This window comes from Maylandia zebra, linkage group LG22 (genome assembly GCF_041146795.1).
Source record: "Maylandia zebra isolate NMK-2024a linkage group LG22, Mzebra_GT3a, whole genome shotgun sequence".
Classification (NCBI taxonomy): domain Eukaryota; kingdom Metazoa; phylum Chordata; class Actinopteri; order Cichliformes; family Cichlidae; genus Maylandia; species Maylandia zebra.
The window spans coordinates 10,706,904-10,730,978 of NC_135187.1; the positions used below are offsets into that span (position 1 = coordinate 10,706,904).

Here is a 24,075-nt window from a genome sequence, read left to right on the forward strand (position 1 = left end):
CAAATAATCTTAGAAAAATACACAAAAGAAAAACCATAGCTGTGCATGCAATCATATTACAAAGTAAGGAAGTACTGGTATCGTTGTTATCTCTATAAAATTTGATTCAAGATGTTCAAGTTCCAGTCAAAATACAGACGCAGCAGAATTTACTGTCTGCCTGTTTCTGTGAGTGTTAACAGGCTAAATGCAGGCGGTGGTGCGAGTTTACGTGAACTCGTCCATCTTACCAGCTCTTGGCAGTTGCAGCTCCAAACAGTCCTGATCGTCAGCTTCTAGCATTTTGTATCGACTTTTACTCCTGCGCACTTTGCTCTTACGCCTTACAGGAAAATAAACACACAGGGAATCAATGACCATTACCCCCATAAAGTTATTTAACAATAACCCTGACAGAATATTAAAAAAGAATTTAGGTAAAAAACTCACCTGTTGCAGCAACAAACTATCCCCCATACAAATGTTGCCGCAGCAACCACAATCATAAAGGATGCTATCGTCACATAGAGCACGCTCCACTCTGAAAACAGAAAAAATGATGTGGTAAAAAGTGTGTAATATTAAAACAGCTCTAAAGTAATGCAGCTTCGACAACAAATTCACAAAAGACTCGCCGTGCGTCCCTGAATACAGCGACAGAGATTATTCTGATTCTTATAAACAGAATTAAAATAATAATCTGCTGGGTCAGATTTTCACAACAATAAAATTGATTATTTATTGATTTTTGTTTATCGACTCTATATTTTACTGTAATGCCTCCCTTCTTACCGCAGTTGCTCTCTGCGTCTCCGAACTGAGCTCTGATAAAATTCTCCATCCAGAAAGGGTGACAGACGCAGCGCCGTGTGAATGAGTCACACTCGCCGTGGCCGGAGCAGTTGAGCTGGCAGACTGAGGAGGGAGAGCGACAGCAATGTTCAATAAACCGTCAGAGCTTTAAAACTTGGTAAACAGCAGATTTAAAGTGCTAAAGAAATACTTATATGACTTAGAAATAGCTAAGAAATCTAAAACTTTGACCTTGCATCATTAACCGAGCCAAAGACTGCAGACTGCACGAGCATGACTGAATAATAGCAGTCTGATTTTTATGGTTTATGCATTAAACAGTGTGTCTGTGATAAGTTCAGTTTGTCTGTAGGTGGGATTACTCAAAAACATAACCCTGTGAGGACTGAGTCATTTTCTGTGATCAATACACCATGTTTTACACTCTGTGTACACTTTAATGTCAAGGAAAATTTTTACTGTTGTTATTTTTGCTACATTTAGTAAGTTTATTTTCATTCTAATTTATTTTATTTTATTTGTGTTAGTGCATTTGTTTTACCTTATAGAGCCATTTTGTTATTTTGTATTCAATTATTTACTTTTTGATCAATCTTATTTGAATTTTTGGTTTCAATTCTGTTTAATGGAGCTCTTTAATCTTTCCGTTTGATCAAACTGAGCTTTTTTGTTATATTCTGTTTTATTGAGCTACATTAGTTTTTTTACAGACTGTGTTTATTATTTTAGCTGCTGTAAAAGTAATTTCCATACTTTTGAGATAAATCAAATTGATCTGATATGAAGCCTTATTTTAACCTTTTGCTGACAAAATTTGTGATTTTAGGCTTTTGAAAAAAAAGACAAAAGATTGGAAATCAAAGACAAGAATAGATATTTTAAGAATAGACATTGTAACTGACTCCCATCAAAATACTTTTTCTAATAACGACCCCCCAAAACATAAGATTATGGGTCAGGGTTACATCTAGTCTTCAAAGATGAATCCGGTGAGATTTATTCTTCTGCATTAAACCTATGCTTTATCTACATCATAAAAACAGCATGCAACGACTGATTGGTTTAGTCAGTTGACAGCTAATGAAAGAAAATTCATCAACTTAAAGAGAGAAACCTCCCCACAGCTACAATTTGGCGACAAAGCTGTAGAGCTATTCAGGCATAGGAGGAGTTTTTAGCCGAAGTGAGGTCTGGCCCATCTTAGCAGTGATTCATTTTAGGAGTCAATGCAGATCAAAATATGGATCCAGGAATTTTTAGGAGGAATCTAATAATAGGACAAATTTTTACATTTTTGCAAAAACAAAACAAAACTGGGAGACACTGTCTTGATGATTTCAAGAGCTTATCAGAAATTAATCAATGCAACTGTGACCTTGAATGTCCAAAAACCAAGGCTTTTAGAGTCTGCTGTAACATAGAAGCATCAAACCTCTTTTCCCCCTTTCCTTGTTCCATTTCGTAACGTTTATGTGGTACTCACTGACTGTATCCACTCGTCGGGCCTTGAAGATGAGGAAGTCATTCTTCTGTTTACGCAGTTTGTTGCGCAGGCCGAGTGCAACGTTACGGCCCGACAGCGGAGGGCGCCCTGGGCCTCCGGACACCAGGAAGACCAAACGAGTACTGAGAATGGAGGAAGAGGGTGGAAAACAAACAAACAAACTGTCAAAGGATAATTCCAGCTCTGTTCACAGTTGGTTTCATGACTTTCATCATCAGGTTTGCACACTTGTCTAAAATCTGGAGACAAAGTCACCTGTGCTCATTAAACGCACTGATCTCTCGCACAATGATGTCGCTGTCGAGCACACCCAGTAAAACCCCAACCTGTCGCAGCAGCATGTCGCGCTGACGTTGGGACACCTGCGATACGGAGACCTCTAACACCAGTTCCACCAGGTCCCGCTCCCGCACGTCTGATGGATAGATGGGAAAAATAGGGAAGAGGGAAGACACATGAGGTGACAGTGAGACGGAAAAAGTGACATGAGGAAAACGGGCAGATTGCAGGATCCATCTGACTCCCTGAAATCTGGGAGAGAGTCCAGAGCGCCAAGTGACGGATTAGTTTCTGGCCGAGTGTGTGTCTGTGCACCGTATGCTGTGCTGACCTGCTCAACCTTCTGCTGCTGGTTGTTGAGGCTCCTGCTGTGTGGAAAGCATTTGCATGCACAGAGTCGTTTGAAGAAAAAATAAACCATGCAGCAGTTGTGTTTCAGTATATTTTTCTACAATGTCTTTTAACGATCACAAGAATTTATTTTCCCCTCGTTTGAATCTTTATCTGGCTACAAAATAAAAGCCTGAATAGAAACCACAGGTCTTTTATTGGGACACTGCACCACAAAAAAACTGATCACTGGAAAATAATCAGCAGTTTTATTAGGTTTTAAGTGCATCAGTATCAAGTTACGTTGCTACACTATACAAATAAATATATAGTTTTTCCCCAAACCGGGAAGTTTTAAAATATTTTAAATGTTTAAGCTTTTACACTTCAACATCCTTCACTCTAACACTATAAATGGTTAATACCTAGATATCCACTCCTGGTAAAACAGTTAAATCAGTATGAAATAAACCAGACAAATTGTATGTCGAGAGACAAATGCATAGGTTGCTTAGTTAGTGGAAAAAGATTAAAACGTTTTAGGAAGGGGTCAGAATGGCATATAAGAAGATTATTTCAAAAGAAATTTCACTTCATTCAAAGCATTTTCTACTTGGTTTGGATCCGGAAGGTCAAAGTTGTGATAAAACACTGATGAACCTCTTTTTTTTTTTTTCTTTCTTTTTTTTTTTCTACACAAGTAGCTTATAGGATTGTTTTTGGATTAAAAAAAAGTAAACCAAATGATACAGACTGGATAAGAAAGAAGTGGTGTTTTTGGTTGATATGAATCCATTTTCATATCAATTTTGATATAATTTTTTCCTTTCATCATAGGGAAAAAAAATCACCATCACTGTGTGAATATTTTAACAGTTGGCTGTTTAACTTATTAAAGTCTAAAATGGACTGACTGCCCGTCCATCTATCCAGCAGCCTTCTGTTTATTCAGTTAGCACAGGCTTCTTGACTCAACTATATGTGGACCAATGACATGTAGTCACACCTGAGCCCATTTTGAGACGTTTTTGAATGTCGATGTGTTTTCTGAACTGTTTTTGAGAATGTGTGTTCTCTTTAGTTGAACATAAGGAGTAATTTTTATATGAAATAAAGAAACGTATTGTTAAAAATAATGAGTATATCTTGGGGATGTGTTCATATGCATGTTTTTGTAGGTCTGCTTACCTGGTTTGACCTCCACTGTGCCCCTCCCCTTGCTGCTTTGTCCTTTGCTGTCAGTTACAGTCAGGATGAAGCTGTATTTGCCCTCCACCAGGTTTCCAAGAAACAGCACTGCCTGGTGGTCGGAGCTGTTCAGCACATCCTATTAAACAGAACAAAACAAAACAAAAAACAATACATTTTTATTTATTTATAAATCTCATGGTCCCTGCAATAAACTAAACCAGAACTAACATCAGTTAAAGGCCTGATTATAAAGGTCCGTCTCACCCCAGCAGCAGGACTGGTGTCTTCTCTGGTCCACAGGTAGCTGAGTCCACCTTTGTCATCAGTGGACTGAGATCCATCCAAAGTGGCGGTCCTGACAGGCAAAGAGATGGGTGGACTCGACACAACACGAGCTACTGGCGGTTGGTCCTTTTCTGGAGAAAAAACATTAAAATTTCATAAACTTATTTACAATGTGTCTCTGTTAGAGCCCCCTGCTGGTCACTGGTACATGCGCTACAGTATTTTAGAGAGAATCCCACACTTTCAAAGACACAGGATACATCTTTTTTGTAACCCCTACAGTTTGTCTGAAAGCACCACACAAACAAAAACAGCATCTCAGTAACACAATCATGCTTTTTCTCATTCAAACTGAGGCACATTCAGATCACTCAGATCTACAGGAGACCTTATATCTTCTCCCTCTAAATACTCAGAGAATCAAAAGCTTAAATGCAACTACACCACTTCACTGCACGTTTCCAGCCAGACCATTTTCACATGTTTATGATTGTTGTGCAGCTGTCACTCCCTCTGGACTGTTTCCCATTAATAGCACAGTCTTTTGTTTATACAATATAACAGGATGAGCTCACAGAGGGCTTGTTCTCATTGTTCTAGCGCAGTGCTTCCCAAACTTTTTCCAGCCACGTACCCCTTGAGACATGTCACCCTCAGCCGCATACCCCCTGCTACGAACGACTCTTAATTAGTGTCTATAAATACATTGCAATATCGCATGCATAAAAATAAATACTGCACAGTCGATTATTTCTCATCACCAAATGAATTTATCAATATTTTTTAGTAATGACAGAGTTTTAATAACAAACTTTACTACTTAATACTAGCAGTGTATCAAAGGATTTATTAGAATTCACTTTTTTGTCGAGAGCATAAAGGCCAGGAACTTTCATTAAACAGAACTTTATTTAATGTGATGGATGTGCTTGAGCAGAGGCACACAGCTCTTCAATGTTTGGCTCAATTTGGGAAAGGCTGAGTCTTAAATCGTTTTCCACACAAAGTCTTGCTCTGTATTTTGTTTTCATGTTTGTTAAAGCAGAAAATCCCCTTTCGCATAAGTATGTGGTGGCGAAAGGCATCAGAGTCTTGACAGCGCGCTTAGCCAGCGCGGGCTGTTCAGTGTGCAGCCCTATCCAGAAATCCGCCAGGTTCTTTTGAGCGTGTTCAACTTTTAGAGATCCATCTGTGGCGATTTCAATTAGGCTCTCCTGGTCAGACGGTGATAACGAAGTAGGCACGGCGGTGAACGGGTGACGTATCCAATCATTTGAGCCGTCCGTCTCTGGGAAGTATCGGCGTAACTGCACCGCCAGCTCCTCAAGGTGCACGTTACATTCGCGCTTTACACTTTTAGATAGTGTGAGATCATAGAGCACAGAAAATCATGCAGCACAGGAAAGACTTCAGTGTTGTTTGTATCCAAGCAGTTCTTCCAAAGGTTTAACTTCTTTATCATGGCCTCAACTTTATCTTGAACATTGAATATAGTTGCAGAAACGCCTTGTAATCCGAGATTGAGCTCGTTCAGACGAGAAAATATATCACACAGATAAGCCAGGCAGGTAAGGTACTCTTCATCATGCAAATGTTCAGACAGCTCAAAGGGATGGTTACTGAAGAAAACTTTAAGTTCATCCCTCAACTCAAAGAAACGGGTCAGCACTTTCCCTCTAGATAGCCAGCGAATCTCTGTGTGGAGTAATAATGTCTCATGCTCGCTGCCCATCTCATTGCACAACGCAGCAAATAAGCGGGAGTTCAGCGGCCTGGCTTTCACAAAGTTAACCATTTTTACACTGCGCAAAAGTGAAGGTTTCATTGAGTTCTGAGACAATACTTTTGCACAAATAACACACTGTGGCCAGGGAAATCCACCAATATTTATACACGTAAACCCCAGCGAAATATAATTGTCATCATATTTGCGCTTCTTTGATGAGGTTGTGTTACAGTCCGAGCTGTCATGCTTTCTCCCACTTTGACACTCCGCATCAGACACTTCATCACTTTCCACATGGCTGGCTCCAGCTATGCTAGCCACTTGGCTAGTAACCACAGATACATCCCTGCTAGCACTGCTAGCATCCAAATCTGACGAACACATTGTTGTTGAACAATCACCTGTGCGGTCACTGGAAAATGCATCTTCAGATATGAGCTTATTGGTTGTTGTGGCCGGTGTCTCTGTGGTAGGGCCTTTTTTTCTTGTTAACCACTTGTCCATTTTCACGCTGCACTGAATGCTTGGAGGCAACTTCAACTGTTAGGTGTCAGTCATTTGGGCAAATCACGCCCATGTATTTTGTCAGAGCTATTTTTTTGCTGAACACCAGAGGGTGGTATATAGTCATGTATTTGACAGGCAAATAAAACTGCATTAGCGCAAATTTCGGCTTTTAAAACTTTTGATCCCCACTCCAACCCCAACCCACGCGTACCCCCTACAGCCACTTGCGTACCCCCGAGGGTACGCGTACGGTAGTTTGGGAACTACTGTTCTAGCGCATAGATCGGCACATTATTTGGTTTAAACTGCTGATGATTTGGTTTGATGTGGAATATTTCAGTTCTTCAGCTATAGGATTGGATTTTACTGCAACACATCCATGAGGTCAAACCTGCTTGTCTCAGGTCTGTTCATTGTAAACAAGATCAAGAATTACCAGAATTGTTTAACGGAAATCAGCCCAACCTTGGTTGTGCAAATATTGCACAACCAAGGTTGGAGGAAGGGTGGGGACCAGTTCCATTTTGTGCACAGGTGACAGGAAAAACTGCTGAATATTGTGAGTCATTATTAGAGTTAGCGCATAAGTCAAGAGGGAGTAACTGACAAAAGTAACTCATCATTTAGTTTCCTACTATTGTTCTCCAAGCAATGAATGAATGAGTGTGTCACATTTGTGCTGCTTTTAACCTTTCATCTGAATATACTCCCCCCTCTTTGTTGCTTCCTCCACTCATTACTCCACCCGATTATGGTTTCCAGTACTGATATTTATACTCTGGTCACCGATAATGGGAGTGCACAATAATCTCCAGCTTTCCTAATCAAATTCTCTTATGGGTTCAAAGATCTGAACAAAATCCAGATTACTGGGATTATTTTTAAAAAAATGTACAGAGAACAGGCCTCTGAATGGCACCTAAGGTAATAGTTGGACAACACTCCTACGTTTGAAGGACCAATAAGCATTCTAAGATAATGCTTATAAACAGATTGCTCCTAATTTTAGTAATATTGGACAATCATTCTTGTAATTCCATTTTAATCAGGCTGTTCTAAACAGAAAGCCTTCAGCAGATCCAAAAGGCTACACTGAGAGCTGGATAGGGACTAGAAAGAGAGAGATCATATTTATCCCATATTGGGTAACCGACTGGCCCTACAGAAGGTCTCTTCCTGTTAAAAGGGAGTTCTTCCTTTCTGCTGTTACCAAGTGCTTAAAATTTAAAATTCAATATAATGATAAAGCTAAGGCATTTGATGCAATAAGGCATGTATTAGCACAAATACTTTAAATACCGCACTAGAGTGAATTAGTTTATATTTATATCGATCTCTGTGTGTATGTGCATGCATTAAACCATACGTTTGTCTACATATCCGAGTGTGTTTATGTTATTCCAGATAATAACTGAGCTCTTGCTTCTGTAATTAACATGTAAATTTCAAAACATCCGTAATACTCAGCTGTCTGACTTTGACATAAAGCAGCTATTTTGCTTAAAGGAAAAGTCTTATTCCACACCCACACAAACACACAACTCCGTACCTTCCTTAACGATGACTGTGACAGTGTCGCTGCTCTCCAGCTTCCTCTCATCAGTTACTGTCAGGGTAAACTCATATGTGCCGACCTTGAGACCTGTCACCGTGGCAACGGCGCTGTCTGCATTTTCAATCTTCACACCATCGGGACCACTGGTAGAGGAACAGACGGACCAAAAAAAGATCGAAACATGAAGGGAGGGACAAGGGGAATTAAAGAGGATGTGGAAATGTTAGTGAATTCACAGGTTTCAGTCGCTGTCAAGTGTTTTATATTATAAACCTCTCAGTAACTATGATTGAGGTATCATGTAAACTATTATTCTAGACTTTAACAACAAAAAATACAAACTGCATTAATCCATATTCATCTGACCTGTTCTTTGTCCATTGATAGGTGGCTATCTTCTGGTCATCGTGGCTCTTATTGCCATACAGTGTGGTGTGATCCATGGGCAGCGTCAGCTCTTTCTCAGGTCCTGCATCTGCTACTGGTGGTTTATTATTTTCTGAATGAAATGTGAAAATGACACACACAACTCCATTATTTGGACCACACTAAATTACAGTATAGAAGGACAGATTCAATATTAGTGTTTGGATCAGCTTGACTGAGCAAGGCCTCAACGGGTCAAACCATTCTATTTAAATCTATGTTGTTCCACGTTTACAATGCATCTGTAGCAGTGCTTTGGTTATTTTGCAAATGTGTGAATTGTTTAGTTTGTTGACTTAACATTGGATCTGCTCTTGGTATCAGCAGATCCCCAAAGCGAATTTATTTAAACCAGTAGTGTTATATGAAAATTTTTAGTTTGTTTTGAATTTGAAAAGTAAGAGTTGGGGGAACATTTTGCAGCTCATTAGGTTAACTGGCAAAAAGGTACATCTACAAACTGTGAAACTTCAATAATCTTTCTCAACATAAATTTGCAAAGACTGCAAAATATCTAATGTATTACAAAATATGATCAAAAGTGTAGGCTCTATCTATATATCTATAATTCTGTGATCTTTGAGCCTTCAGTGCTGCATCAAAAACAGACATGATTATGTCATGAAATCACTGCATGGACTTAGGAAGACTTGGAGAAATCATCGTCTGCCAGGTCAAAGGTTGCAGATTAAAGGTCTGTAATGCCACATGTGAGCATGAGCCAGAAATGCTGCTGTCATCTCTAGACCAAAGCTCATTTAAAATGGACTGAGGCAAAGTGGAAAACTATTCTGTGGTCAAATAAATCCAAATTTGAAATTCTTTTTGGGAAACACAAACACTGCATCCTCTGGACGAAAGAGGAAAATTATCAACCCTCTTTTCAAAAGTCTGGTGGTACGGAGGTGTATCGGTACCAATCGAATTGGTAGCTTGCACATCTGGGAAGGCACCATCAAGATATGCTGAAAGTCCCCAAATGTTCACCGACTCTTAATAGAAGAGAGGCAATACATTTAAACAAAGACACAATTTCGTTTTTAGATGTTTTACCTAAATCAAATTTCATTTTCTCAGTTAAAACATTTTATGTGTTTTCTATGTTCTATTGTGACAACAGTCTGGTTTTATGAGATTTGCAAATGATTCAATTCTGTTTTTATTTACATTTTGCACAGACTTCCGACTCTTTCCGAATTGAGGTTGTAGAAGATGGAAATCTAAATCAGAAAACTGAAGGCATTACAAAGTGCTTTGTATCTGCAATCTCTCTAATGACCAGAAGAGTCCGGTTCCATTGGTTACAAAAAGAAGTCCAGTTGTATATAATGAGACTATGAGAAAACTACTAAAGCACAGAGCTACAATTACTGTCCGAAAAACCTGGATTGGGGAGCAGGCCTCCTCAAACTAGGAAGCTCTGGGCGTTCAGGGGGGTCAATATTAAAATATTCAGTGATTTGGAGAGACTGACCAGTATTTCAAGCCGAGCTAGCTTGAGACGAAAGAAAACCCAATATTTGTATAACACAGCTAATAACATCACTGTAATGAAAACCCTTCTATGATATAAAGGACCAGTGTCTTTCTGACAGTAACTAAAGCACAGCAGTTATGTTCTGAAGTACCTGGAATTAGATTCTGACTAATAACATCGTCATATCTTTCAGGTGCGATGACTCACAAGATAGCCTCGGTCTAAACCTAGCAGACCTTGACCTTGTTGTGTGTTCGCATTCGAGGTCCAACATAAAACAGTACATTTCCAGTCTACAAAGTGCTTATCACCTTGAGTGCACTCTGCTCCCTCATATGATTACCCGTCACTGTTTGCTAAACAGGAGCAGTTTAAGTGCCGACATTCTCCTCACACGTCATGAAAGGTCACAAATTAATGGCGACTTACACACTGGCTCAATTTGCTCTTTGATGTGTAAATTTGGAAGAGACAAGGGGCGAGCAAGAAGCCACACAGGGTACACTGTGTTCAGATACGGCATCTCTTAAATGTCAAGTTAAAGAGATTTATTCGCTCCATATGGTGAACAATAGCTCAGAGTTGAACAAACACTGAAAAATCCTGAGCTAATGTGTGACATCTGTGATGGCTGGGAAGTGATATCTGCTGAGGTGGCATGAACTCTCCAGCTGTTTACCTGGCTGCACGATGACGGTGACCTGAGAAGTGTCCTGCTGTCCAGCTGAGTCCGTCACAGTCAGCTGGAAGGTGTAGTCTCCCTCTTGCATTGCTGACAACTGTAGGATGGGAGTCCGTACACCCTGAAAAGCACAGTATACGCCACTGTTAGCTACGATGATCTTATCCACAGAAAAATAACCCAAAACACGTGAATTCAGCTGTGTGGAGTATTGTACCTGCATCTCCACCACTTTGTCTTTGCTCTCTGGGCTGAGGGACCACTCATAGGACAGAGAACCGTGGTCGTCGGTGCTTTGGTTGCCATACAGAGTGATGGAGTTGCGTGGTAACTGGATGACCTGGAAGAGGCAAGAGAAAAGTTATTAGGATTGCCGCAGTTTGGCGTAAATAACTTACTTTATTTTCATGTGATAGCAGCACCTGCAGGTTGGGGCATCATACAACAGAGAGGACAAACCTGGTTTGGGCCGGCGTTGGCCACAGGTCGATAGTCCTTGGCTTTGTTAACGGAGAGAGTGGCCTGTGTCGAGTTTGTAGCTCCGTCCGAGTCAGTTACTGTCAAACTGATACAAAAGGAAGATGGAGATGCATTTATGGGACAACCATAGACATGTGTGCTGCAGAAATTAAAATCTTTTTGCCAAAATTTCATAGAAGATGCTTAGTTTTGCATTTCTTTTCTGATTCATCTCGACTTTTCTGCCAGGAAAACATTATTTACCATAAATAAATAACAACGTTGTTTGAAGACTTTCAGCCCTTATTCAAGCCTTATTTGAAATAGCACAAATATAAACCTACAAATTTATGATGTCAACCCAGATAAGCCAAGCAGTGAAATGATGGACGTTAACTCAGAACCAGCGCATCACTATTTTGGGGTTGTTGTTTTTTTTGTTTTAGCTTTTAGGTCAATTACACAACAAGTATTTAGTATTTATTCTTTGCTTTTTGAACTATATTTTTAAAAAATATCACAATTTGTAATATGCTACTCAAATATAAACCCAAATAAATAGCAATTTAACAAAACTGATCTCTGAGGTTATACTTACTGGTCGCATCACATTTAACCTTCCCACTGTATAAATTTAGAAGACACAGAGGTTTCTAGCGGACTTCCATAACTTAAAAGCTGTGCTCCGGGTCTATATTTCTTAATTTGTTTTAAAGAAAGCTCACTGTTATTATTTGCTGCTGCCAGCATATCAAAAGAAGAACACTTTGTCAAGTAAATCATAAATCTCTCTCTGAAAATGATCCAGATGGAGGCACTTCAAAAATACGAGTAGGTCATGAAGACACGCACTTGCCCACATAATGAGGCCATATTAGAGAAACTAAAATGCACTTGTTAAGCTGAGTACCAAAGAATCAATCAGATATTTTCAAAAGGGACTGCTTTTTCTGTTATTTATTTAACAAGGAGAGAATTTTCTTTTTCTTTTTTATGTCCATGCTAAATAAAAGAACATCACAAAAAGGATTTCCTTTAGTTGCCCAGTGTATTTAGAGATGTGCTACAGTATCCAAATGTTTTCACATCAAACTACGGATTTTCCTGTTCACTTACACGGGTTGTGCATAATTACTTCCTCCAGCTTCCCAACACCTCTGTAACATCTGTAAAGTCAGTTTTACTCAGCTGCATTTGTCTGCAGGCCAACACTTCAACAAAACAGGTGTGCGTTTTCAGACTTCACAACTAATCTCATTGAGATAAGTGTGATTTCTGTTTACCTAAATGTGTAGTTCCCAGGCACAAGGCTGGTGAGGGTGAGTACAGGGGTGTCAGCAGAGACCTTCTCCTCCCTCAGAGGACCTTTGACCTCTTCCCAGTGCCACGCCACCACCTTGTCATCATCAGTGCTCTCTGTAAAGGGAAGACAAGGATTTGGTTTTCTTTCTTTAACTGGTGCTAAATGACTGTGTGTGTACCATGTGGGAGACTCACGGCTGCCGTCTATCACCGTAGAGCTGGTTGGCAAGGAGATCTCCTGGAACTTTGGGGAAACTACGGCAACAGGAGGCTTGTTTACCCGTGGCTCTGTCAGGTGGAAAATAAGGAATTAACTCGCTTACTGAGCTGCACATTAGGCATTAGTGACTGAGGCAGTAAGAACAGGTTAGAGGATACCCTGGCAAATACAGAAATACAACCATGTGTGGGAGAAAAGCCGGGCTGTCTTCCAGCAATAAGGGTTTTTTTTCCTTATAAGTGGTTAATGAGTGCTTTTTAGCGGGCAATTGTATTAATTCAAGGGGGGGGGGGGGGGGACCAGTACATTCAAAACACTGCAGAAGATTAACCACCTTACATGACTGCTTAGCTTCATTAGACGCAACATGCAGATCATTACAACTGCAAATCTTTATAAAAGAAACAAACACAATGAAGATTTATGGATATGAATTAAAATAAACTAAACAGGTTACATTAAAATAGTCCTGGCATAATTCAAAAGCACATGTAATTTGCAAATCAAATATGGCTATGTAAAGCAGCATCAACATTATAATCTTACTACACACACGAACAGTCATTTACATCTCTCACGCCAGTGTTTTTCCACCAAGTCCTGATGTCCACTTTTGCAAAATTAAGCGAATGCAGATGTGCAAAAGCTCCATTGGACCCACTAGACCCAAACATGTGCTGTGGCACAAGTAATCAGTGCACACACCCTGGCCATCCACATCAAGACATGGTCCATCAGACTAAACCACCTCCTTCCATTGTTTAAAGTCCAGTTCTAATGCTCAAATGTCTCATATTTTTTGGGCTTTCTGCGATTGACAGGGGTCTGCATAGGAACCCTGACTGGTCTGAAGCTATGCAGGCCCATAAATCTGCTTTGCACAGGTTTTTCTGACACCTTTCTATCAGAACCATATAGATATTGACCACTGCAGACCGGGAAGACCCAGGAAGTGCTGCCATTTTGGAGATGCTCTGATCCTTGTCAAACTCTCTCAAATTATTACGCTTTCCATTTTTTCCTGCTTCTAACTGCTCAACTTTGTATACGGTCTATGGGTTTCACACCACGAACTTTCTACACGTCACCACATGGAGGTGCCCGTGAGCATGCGTCTGACACATTAAACAATTACATTAACAGTAACATTAACCTGCTGATGATGTGTGGGGGTAGCACAGGTAAAAGTGAATTGTCCTGATTGGTGTAGTCACACTCGCCCACCCAAACCCCACACTGACTGCTCTGCAGCTACGCAGCACCACACACAAAGGATTAATTTACAGGAGTGAGAACGCGCCTGCTGTGAATTATCACTTGCTTAGAGCTGTTTTGAGATGTTTTGGTGCTACAGAAGAGAGTTAATTTTCCACACCCTTTAACAGTACTACATAATTTTGCAACTAATATATAAAAGCTTCAGCATTAAAACATCGCTCTCCTGTGTAGCTTTATTTGACACCGTTTCTCATTTGTGATTTACAGCAGCTGCACAGTGATGAGCTGGCGTGGCGGTGCCACGTTCTTCCAGTGTCTGCGACATGCTCGTTAGCTTAACTGGTAAATCTGACCTGCCCGTGGGTGTGAACACTACATTCACCCTGCCTTTTACTCTGTGACAGTTGGCTACAGTCCTCACGTGACCTTGATTTTATAAGGTGGTTTCAAAAGTAGAATAAACAGTCACTTCGTAGTCAAAGGAGCTTGCAAAGAAAAGCGTCTGGACTTCTTTTTAAAGAAGTCCAGACGCTTTTCTTTGCAAGCTCCTTTGACTACGATGACCTGGATGACTGAGAACCTTCACAGACAAACAGTCACTTCATAAACTGGAGGAAGAGACCCCAAAAGTCTTACAAAATCATATTATTGAGGGAAAAAAAATGTAAATCATAAATATTCCACTGAGAACAAGTGTAAAAAGAAGCTAAATCAGGAGCCATGACAGGAACTAAAGAGTTTTCATACCTGGTTTGACTGTAACATTAACGTAACCTTCTCCGTGGGCGCCCTCCCCGTCCACTGTCACCTCAAACTCGTACAGGCCCACAGTCAGCTGAGGAGACCCAAAGAGAAGGAATCGAGTCAACCAGAAAGAAGAAGTGATCCTTTTTGGTTACATGGTCAACAGAGTGCCACCTGCATGATTTTATTTATAGCAAACATGAATATGAAACTGTGATCTGCACCTTGCTGAGTTTCAGAGTCTTGCTGTGCTTCCCCTCCATCTCCCCGCTGTAATCTTTGGGATGAGTTTTTAGACGCCAGTCAAATGCATAGTTTGTCCCTGTAGAGAAAAGTACATAAAAATAAATACCCAAGTGTAATAAAAATGTACGCATTCAAATAAAATCTACTAGATACAATGTTTTTACACTGCAGCATGTTAAGGAGGGCTCAAGGGATTAACAGACTCATGATGTGTGTTACTCTTCTGAACTCTATAATCTTTTTCAGCATAGATTTGAAATTCTCTGACAAGCGTTCAGCATGACGTACAAAATGATTAAGACTCATGTCAAGCGCAGTTTAGTCCATGCATTACTGAACAGCACAAATAACGCACAGTTTAATAATAATTAGTAACTGGTACACATAGAAAAATCCACTCCATGCATAATTAGCTCCTCCTACACACTCATTTTTCCTCAGGTGTCAGGAAACTGATGAAAAGACTGCATTATTTCATACAGCGTTCCATTGGTCTCACCATTTGGGACCACATAGGCGTAAAGTTTGACCTCGTTGAGGGGCAGCGTTACCTCCACACTCTTTCCTGCTGATACCACCAGCTCCCTCACTGTGATAAAAAACAGAACATTTAACATTAAAAAAAAAAACCCCAAAAAACAGTCACTTAATCGAAAACCTTATATTTAATTAGAAAATGAATACTGAAATGGATAGAATTAACCCTCAAGCAACCAACCAGTACTGGTGACAGAAATGCCCAAGTAGGGTCAGTTTTATCTTACACAGGAACGTTTTTTTCCATTGGCTCTTTCTGTGTTGTAACAAATATTCTAATAATGTTATAACGTCATTAATTATGGTTTCCAAACATTTTTTCATGCAAAAAGGAGTTAAAAAAATTAATTGTGTAAACAACACTGCCTTTGTTTACACAATCCTTATCTGTTCTTTCTTGCAAAACAAACTTTGTGTATGTGTTGGTTTGTTTCTTTGACTGTGAACCCCTCTAACCAGTGGTTAAGCAACCTGAACTGGCACTCGGGCACACCGTAGAACCCTGGAGGTTCTTATATGTAACAGATATTATGACATGATGTGCCTGTAACACTTGATAAAAAGGACAGGATCATTTTTATTTCCCGACAACAGAATCATATTTATATTCACAAAATCCACACAAAAAACTGCGCATGACAAGTTTTCATCACATTGCCTAGAAACCACCTGGCAATGGGGTAAAATTACCTTCTTTTTTTTTTTCCTTTTCTTTTTTTTTTTTTAAATAATACATTTTTACATTAACCCCCCCTAAAAAAACAAATACATTAAAATATTCTCAATGTGATTAACTAAATAAATTTGCTAACAGCTCAAACAGGGCACAGAGTACTGTAACGTGGCCATATATTAGACATTTTAACACCAAAATATAGATCAAATATAGATGAACTTCCCTCCTTTGTTCCTTTCTGAGTGATTTGGACAGCACTCAGTCACTTCAAGGAAGAGATGAATATATATGAGTTTACACATGTACCATAGACGACATAAACGAGTGTTATCTACTGTTTGCAATGGTTAAAACTGCTATTATCAGTAATCAGATATCTACAATGAAGGCAATAAACAGATGTGACAGGCACAACTCACAGCGATACACAGACTGCGCAGCTTCTGACAGCTTTATTAATCATTTCAGTGTCTTTGTCTTCATTTCGATTTGCTCTTAATGCTGACAGCAGTAACTGCTGCAGAAGCAGCAGGCAGAGACAAAAACTGTGTACACAAACTGTACACAAAACACCAAGTGCACAAAGATTAACGAGCCGATTAACTCGCTGCTGAACAGACTGGAGCATTTAGCAGTTTAAGATACAAAGATTTCCCCGAGAGCAGATGGAGACCACATAAAGAACTAAAAGGAGGGTGAATATTGGAGTTAAGCATGACAAATAGAAACAGATTCAAAATCAGTTGTAATATTTGAACTTAATGTGCATGTCGGCAACTGTTTGCCATTTTAACTCAACAACTGTCAGTTTGTTACATCTGTTGACTCTAAAGACTAAAAACTGACTCTGAAACTTTCTTTCCCGAAGAAAATTAATTATTGTATGCTGCATTTAGTCTGATACAGTGGCATAAAACAGTGGTTAGTTTTAAGGCACAAACGAATGAACATCTATTGACCCTGAGTCACACACATCTGTGTGAAGACCCATTAGGTTTTAGGCCTGCAATTTTTGTGAACTGTGGACAGATTTTGTGAACTGTGGAAGATGCATCACCATTCCACAAGCTCATCGATCCTTTAACCAGATGAGCTAAAAGCTGTTAATCTAACGAGTAAAGGAAAAAAGGTCCAACTTTGTGAAATGCTGACAGTTCCTGCACACCCTGAGGATGACTCATTTCAATGAAATCAAGCCTGTAGTTTGTTCCTGTCGTAGTGATGTACGTAAAAATGGGTGATTTTGGCTTTCTGATAGAAGATGTTCAAATATATTGCTCCTGGACTCTTTTTTTTAGAGTTCTGTTCTTGCAAATTTGCCCTTTTTCCCCCAAAAAACCTGCTTACAGTTTTTCTCAAATGTTAAAACACAAAAGCCAATCCTGTAACCCAAATGACCAGTAGTCTAAACACATTTACTAAATGTAGCCACCATATTCCAGTACCATAAACACATGTCACATGAAGACACAATTCACAAAACACAACCCTCTGTACTCATAAATCTAAACACATTTTTCCTTGCTAAAACACATGTTGCAAAACAACTCTGCTCATATTCTCAAATGAAAGCCCATGTGATGCAAAATGCTTGCCACAGTCACCAATCTTTGAACACAGGGAACACACCTGGCGTCAGTCACTACACACAAAATTGAAGACACCTGTTGCTAATGATGTGACCCCACCTATAAAAGCATAGTTTGGTGAAGATGCCAAACAATCACAATGGATGAAGGCATTCGAGCGTGCGGAAGGAGAAGAGCTGCAGGCCAAAGAGGAAGAGGGGTTGAGATCAGAGGAGGAAGAGGTGAAGGCCTAAGAAGAAGAGGAGTTCGGAGTAGAGGAGGAAGAGAAGGAGGCCAACAAGAGAGAGGAGAAGGTCCAGGTGGGAGAAGAAGACAACCTCGCACCATCATAACAGATGATATGCGAGCAACAGTAATTGATCATGTCATTGTCCATGGCATGACAATGGCTGAAGCGGGACGAAGAGTACATCCAAACCTGAGTAGGTTCACCGTGGCCACCATTATCAAGGCATTTAGACAACACAACAGGTATAGTACGCTATTGCTTTCTTTGTCACACTACAGTTTTACAGGCCTGTGAAAGTGGTCTGTTACTTTACATGTAGTTTTACATATAAATCAGTCAATTGACAACACATGTTTCTTTCTTTAGAGCTGAAAGAATGCCACATAGAGGTGGGAGGGTTGCCATATTCACAGCGGCACAAGAAATCCTCATTGCGGATATGGTCCGTGAGAACAACTGCATTAGACTCCGAGAGATCAGAGACAAAGTCATTGCAGATAGGGCTGGACCATATTATACCGTTCACGGTAATACCGGTATAATGTTAGGCAACGATAGGAAAATGAAATATCGCGATAGAATATGAGTAAAACGCGCATGCGCAGTGCCTTTGTTTTCATACGCACATGGCCGATTGTTGAGTGAAACAGATGAACCAGAATTGGTTTGTAAAAATGGTGCAACTTCCGTGATGTGGAACTGGTTTGGTGTTTGTCCGTCAGATACACAACAAAGCACATTTTTTTGCAGAACATGCAAGCGGCCGTTCTAAGATGCTCTTAAATCTGGGAGTAATCTGGGTCCTAAACTCCGTATCTTCAGGTCAAACAACACTGCAGCATCACTTAGAGTTAAAAACTGTCTAAATTCTTTCATCTTTAATAAAACGATCAGCATTGCTGCTTTACCAGGTGTAACTATAAAGTTTAACTTCCAGGCATCCATGAAAACAAAATGTATTACATTTAACCGAGTTAGAAGTTAGCAGGAAGCTAGCGGAAGTTAGCTCGCTAGTTTCGCTAGTTACCTAAGCATGATATTGCATGTTCTGACTAAGAGATTTCTGAAAAAATTCAAACGTACAGCTCTGCTATCACTTCCAACATAAATGAAGACAGGAAACTAAACAGCAGTGACGTTTGTAGGGTTACTGAAGTTTGGCTAGCTGGTATATAATGATGTGCTACGTGATTGCTAGCGACACAGCTATGTTAGCATAACATAAACAGTGAAGCTGGAGGACGAACACTAACACTTTTCCCACTTATAAAAGTTAACGTGAAGGTTCTTCATGGTTAGAGACAAATGCAATCGCATGGCAGGATGCTGTAAACGGACCAAACTTCAGTCAGGAGAACAACTGAGATAATCCATCCACAATACGAGGTTAGTCATTAATATACTGCAACAACATGGGAATAGAGCAGCTACCAGAGAATTCAACATTAATGTATCAATGGTACAGAAGTGGAGGAAGCAAGAAGAATGAGTTTAATAAAGTTTGATTTATCTGACTGCTTTGGTGTCTCTCTCCCCTCCCTCCAGGACATTTACAGCACCCGTCTCACTAGAAAAGCCCTTTGCATAGCGGCTGATCCCACGCACCCAATGCAAAGCTTCTTCAAGCTGCTGCCGTCAGGGAGGAGACTGCGGAGTCTCCAGGCCAGGACCAGCAGACTGAAGGACAGCTTCATCCATCAGGCTGTCAGGAAGCTAAACTCCCTCCCGATTCTGCCCCCCTCTCCCCTCTTCTCCACCAGGGTCTCACTGAACTCTGTCACACACACACACACTCACTCTCTGACGCACTCACTGGCCTGCTCCAGTCACTTTGTGGAGCATTGGACTGCTTAAGCATTGGACCTCATAAGACTTTGTTGTTACACTATCTCTTACCGTACACTACTAAATCCCCATTTGCACTATTTGCCTATTTTGCACCACTATGCCTTCTTACTTGAATATTGTATATTGTATATTGCATAGCTTTTTTTTTTTTTGTTATACGTAAAATTGTATTGTATTTATTTAAATTTTTACTTTTTAATTATTTTATTTGCATTTTTCTAATCACTAGGGTTTGAGAGTAACGCAATTTCTATTCTGTGTATGTCCTGTACATGTGGCAGAATTGACAAATAAAGTTGACTTGACTTGACTTGTTTCGCTTAATGTGCCTTATAATCCCGTGCACCTTATGGTCCGAAAAATGCGTACTGCACACTGCAGTTTAATGTTGCAAAGCACCTCTTTTTAACTTCAGTGGATATTATACATGGTTATGCTCAGGATATGTCAGCCCATTTCTACTGGAAATGCCTTTTGGTTAAACTTTCAGCAAGGAATTTGCATTTGCACTGTTACATTTTTATAAAGCTTTAATGTACATAAAAACCAGCTTCTTGTTTAAGTGAAAATAAATGGAAGGTTGTCTTTTTGCGCTAGTAATGTTGTGGAGTTGTATTTTGTCTCACATCAATTATATCGTCAGTTATATCGTTATCGCAAATTTTCAAATATATATCGTGATAAATATTTTTGGCCATATCGCCCTGCTCTAATTGCAGATAATGTAAACTTTGAGAACATTGATGCTGTCAGCGTGTCCACAATAGACCGAGTTCTCCGGCGCCAACAGATGAGGATGAAACAGGTCTACAGGGTTCCCTTTGAGCGCAACTCTGCGCGACACATAGAACAACGTTACGAGTATGTGCAAGTACGTATACATCCATGTCCACAGTACAGTTAGTGGACATACTGTGTTGCTTAGTGGCCTACATTACTTCTGGACAATACTGTGCTACCTGATTGACCGTTCTGAACACCTGTACGCTTTTCCATGTTCACAGAGGATAATGCAGTTGGACGCGATGGCCAGACCCCATGAGTACCTCTTCCTGGATGAGGCTGGCTTCAACCTCCAGAAACGAAGGCGAAGAGGCCGTAACATCATTGGCCAAAGAGCCATCACTGAGGTTCCTGGCCAACGGGGGGGTAATATTACTCTTTGTGCAGCTATGGGTACGGAGGGGCTTGTCCACCGGCATGCTGTCCTTGGGTCTTACAACACCCAACGTCTCCTCACCTTCCTAGAGGAGCTAAAAGACATCCTCCTGGACCGTCAACAACACCATCCTAGGCTAGCACATCACATGTATGTGATCATTTGGGACAACGTCCGCTTCCACAAAACACACCAAATCAGAGAGTGGTTCACCACCAACAGTGACCACTTTTTAAACGTCTGTCTGCCACCCTACTCCCCTTTCCTGAACCCTATAGAGGAGTTCTTCTCATCATGGAGATGGAAGGTGTATGACAGACAGCCATACACAAGAGAGAACCTCGTACGGGCAATGGAGCTGGCCTGTGCTGACATCCCAGTGGAGGCCTTCCAGGGATGGATTCGCCATTCCAGGGCGTTTTTCCCGCGGTGCCTAGCAAGGGACAATATAGCCTGTGATGTGGATGAGGTGATGTGGCCCAATGCAGCTCGGCGACATGATGCCGCACAGTGACTGTGTGTAATACTGTAAAAAGACCGTGTAGACAATAAAAAAGACTTCACACCCTGATCATGTTTCCGAGAGTACTGTTGTGTGCGATAGATTCTGTTTTTGCATTGAGTTGTGTTACAGTAGTGTACGTACATGCAGGATGTTTTTATAGATTTATAGTCTTCATGTGAAACTCACAAATCTAAATGCCTAATCCTCTGCAGGGTTCTATGACGATCTGTTACTGTACAGTTTATAAAAATATGCATTGGCAGTTATGAACCAAAGAACCTTCTCACAAATTGAGCATTGTGTTTTCAATTGTTTTGCTGTAGTGTGTAATGCTGTGTATAGTGTTTACAGTTTTGACAGCTTCGAGCTGCTCTCTTGGTGTGGGAGTTTGAGTTTTGCAGTGGGAAGGTGTGGTTGTGTTTATGTAGCTTTAGAGAAGGGTGTTGTGTTTGGACATTGGGGGACCTGGTGGTAACGTTTGTGACATGTGTTTTAGCATTTGAGAAAAACTGTAATTTCTTTGTGGCACACTCACTATATGGATACACAACATTTGCACAGAGAATCTTTTCTGAAGAATCAGGGTCAATTTTGAGTAAATGAATTAGTCATATTTTTTATGCCCTATTTAAAATACAAGGAAATAAGACACCAGGAGAAACCCTAATTAATGATCAGCAGTGAAATGTTTCCTTGTTATGCCCGCGGGGCACACAAAAATTTACCAAAAGCTGCCATTTGCCCCCAGGCCAAGCATTACGAACCCTAGTGCTAGATGTTCCCTGCCTGGTAAACACCTCTGCCCTTCAATCCACCGGCCCAGTTTACACAACAGGCTTTGTATTTAAAACACTATTTTTTTTAAAACTCTGGTGGCATCATCAAGATGATTTCTTCAGATGTTTTAAAGCTCCTCCAGGGAAACTGGAGAGTTTATAATATCAATTTTCAAAAATGTTTTGCTAGTTTTCTCCAGGAATAATACACTGACTGTGTAAAAGTGTAACTACTATGAATTTCAAATAAACTGACTGTGGCTATAAAACCACAAGCCGCATTTCTATTGTTAAAGTCAAAAGGCTTTTTCAGTGTGGACATGCAGAGATTGGTTTGTTGCTCTTTTTCCAGTTTCTCTACAGAGACGGTTCTGTAAGTAAGGACAGAATGATCATACAAGTTAGTCCTGACTGTAGAAGCCCAGCCGCTTTCTCTCAAAACACATTCCTCCAGCTTACTCTCATTCAGCTACACACCCACAGAGCACACTGATTTCATCTGGGAAAAATAACATGTGAGCAGTCTACCATAAAATGTGTGGGCAAAGTAAACAGTTGCATTCTGTTAAACTATTTCAAACAGGACGGTGAAGCGTCTTCTGTACATTATGAGTATGTGAGCCTGAAATATACAAGCTGAAAGCTTAAACCAAATTTAGAAGAGGAATTTTCGTCTGACTTCACACCAGTTCAGTACTGTTACATTATTAATTAATTCATAGTTAATACATGAAGACATATTACTGAACAAGCCAAAAATAGGCGATGGCTGTCAGGGGACGTGACACCCACTGCTACCCACAGATTCCTCACTTACCGGCCTGTGTCGGGGTTGTGTTGATGGTCGAAGAAGCTGCTGTGGGCGTGCTGACATCGCTGTCATTGGAAGACGACGCAGCAGCATCAAGGGCGACGTTGATCGTTGAGTTCTGCGGCGATGGAGCAGGAGGCGTGCCTGAACTCCCATTCGTTATTTGGCTTATGTTCTTTTGGGAGAGTTGGATGAGAGCGATGGTGCTGGGTGCTGCTGATGTTGGCTGAGCTGCCTCTGTGTTGGAGCTTCCCTGTAGGCAGAAAGTAAAAACCTCAGGCTATAAAGTCAGAAATCAGAGCAGATCTGTGTCTGGAATTGGGGAGATTTGAGGAATCACATCAGAAATGTATGGGTTCATATCTGCAGATATGTATGTATCATTCAAATTAACCAATAAGTGTGACTGCAGGGAAGAGGGTAGAAATGTGACAAGTCAAAAAGAGTAGGAGGAATGGCCTGCTTTATAAAACTGAGAGTGCATTAGCTAGTAATTTTAATGGAGGAAAAAAAAAAACTACGTACTTTATTTTAACATTTTGTCTCATTGAAATTGTACCTGTGTACAAATAACTTATACAGTTTACGAGTAGGACATACTAAATGCTATCACAGAATAGGAAAAGCATCTCCAAATGTATTATGAAATTTGAAAATGTTCTACTGAAATCAGAAAATGCAGCTGTACAGAACTGCATTGAGTCATATGAAAACTTTTTAACATGAGTTTCACAACAGTTTTCTGTCACGTTACCGAGCGGATATGGGGTCTTTTGTGTATTCTGTGGCTTCCTGTAGGTGGTGCACGGCGAATCGCTCTCCGCCTCACACTGACAGGGACCTTAAAGTGAAGTTACAAAAACAGTGGCATTTAGACAAAAGTTCCCTAATCTGTCTTTAAAATAAATAAATAAATAAATAAATAAAAAAAATTCTCATCTGATAGCAGTATCACAATCAATGACTGTATCATCCAAAAAAGGCAGACAGATGCTGTTTTCT

General features: G+C 40.3%; 2 protein-coding genes across 4 annotated transcripts in view; one reads left to right on the top strand and one right to left on the bottom strand.

The window, feature by feature from the left end:
- The window catches only part of kiaa0319l (KIAA0319-like ortholog), a 40,898-nt gene that overhangs the window by 3,547 nt on the left and 13,276 nt on the right, over positions 1-24,075 (bottom strand). For both annotated transcript variants that reach the window (XM_004548916.4, XM_004548915.4), the window contains exons 6-24: positions 23,828-23,914; positions 23,080-23,326; positions 15,443-15,532; positions 14,922-15,019; positions 14,701-14,788; positions 12,711-12,803; positions 12,497-12,629; positions 11,214-11,319; positions 10,972-11,094; positions 10,752-10,875; positions 8,536-8,668; positions 8,164-8,312; positions 4,361-4,512; positions 4,094-4,232; positions 2,552-2,711; positions 2,276-2,418; positions 772-894; positions 430-520; positions 231-322 (exon numbers count right to left, since the gene is read on the bottom strand). In XM_004548916.4, coding sequence (XP_004548973.1) covers positions 231-322; positions 430-520; positions 772-894; positions 2,276-2,418; positions 2,552-2,711; positions 4,094-4,232; positions 4,361-4,512; positions 8,164-8,312; positions 8,536-8,668; positions 10,752-10,875; positions 10,972-11,094; positions 11,214-11,319; positions 12,497-12,629; positions 12,711-12,803; positions 14,701-14,788; positions 14,922-15,019; positions 15,443-15,532; positions 23,080-23,326; positions 23,828-23,914 — 2,371 coding nt within the window. The remainder of the gene's footprint in view (positions 1-230; positions 323-429; positions 521-771; positions 895-2,275; positions 2,419-2,551; positions 2,712-4,093; positions 4,233-4,360; positions 4,513-8,163; positions 8,313-8,535; positions 8,669-10,751; positions 10,876-10,971; positions 11,095-11,213; positions 11,320-12,496; positions 12,630-12,710; positions 12,804-14,700; positions 14,789-14,921; positions 15,020-15,442; positions 15,533-23,079; positions 23,327-23,827; positions 23,915-24,075) is intronic.
- Positions 18,545-21,532, top strand: LOC143414803 (uncharacterized). 2 transcript variants are annotated; one of them, XM_076879698.1, is made up of 3 exons: positions 18,545-19,360; positions 20,542-20,693; positions 20,827-21,532. In XM_076879698.1, exons 2-3 carry the CDS (start codon positions 20,613-20,615, stop codon positions 21,493-21,495), a joined length of 750 nt encoding a protein of 249 aa, XP_076735813.1. In that variant the 5' UTR covers positions 18,545-19,360; positions 20,542-20,612; the 3' UTR covers positions 21,496-21,532. The 2 variants fall into 2 exon arrangements, with proteins under 2 accessions (XP_076735813.1, XP_076735814.1); XM_076879699.1 differs by lacking the exon at positions 18,545-19,360 and having other exon boundaries at positions 20,245-20,693.

Excerpts from the sequence above, each read along its gene's own strand:
- LOC143414803 (XM_076879698.1), top strand. The coding sequence starts at position 20,613 with ATGAGGATGAAACAGGTCTACAGGGTTCCCTTTGAGCGCAACTCTGCG. Across the intron at positions 20,694-20,826 it reads AACGTTACGAGTATGTGCAA|AGGATAATGCAGTTGGACGC; the intron begins GTACGTATACAT and ends CCATGTTCACAG.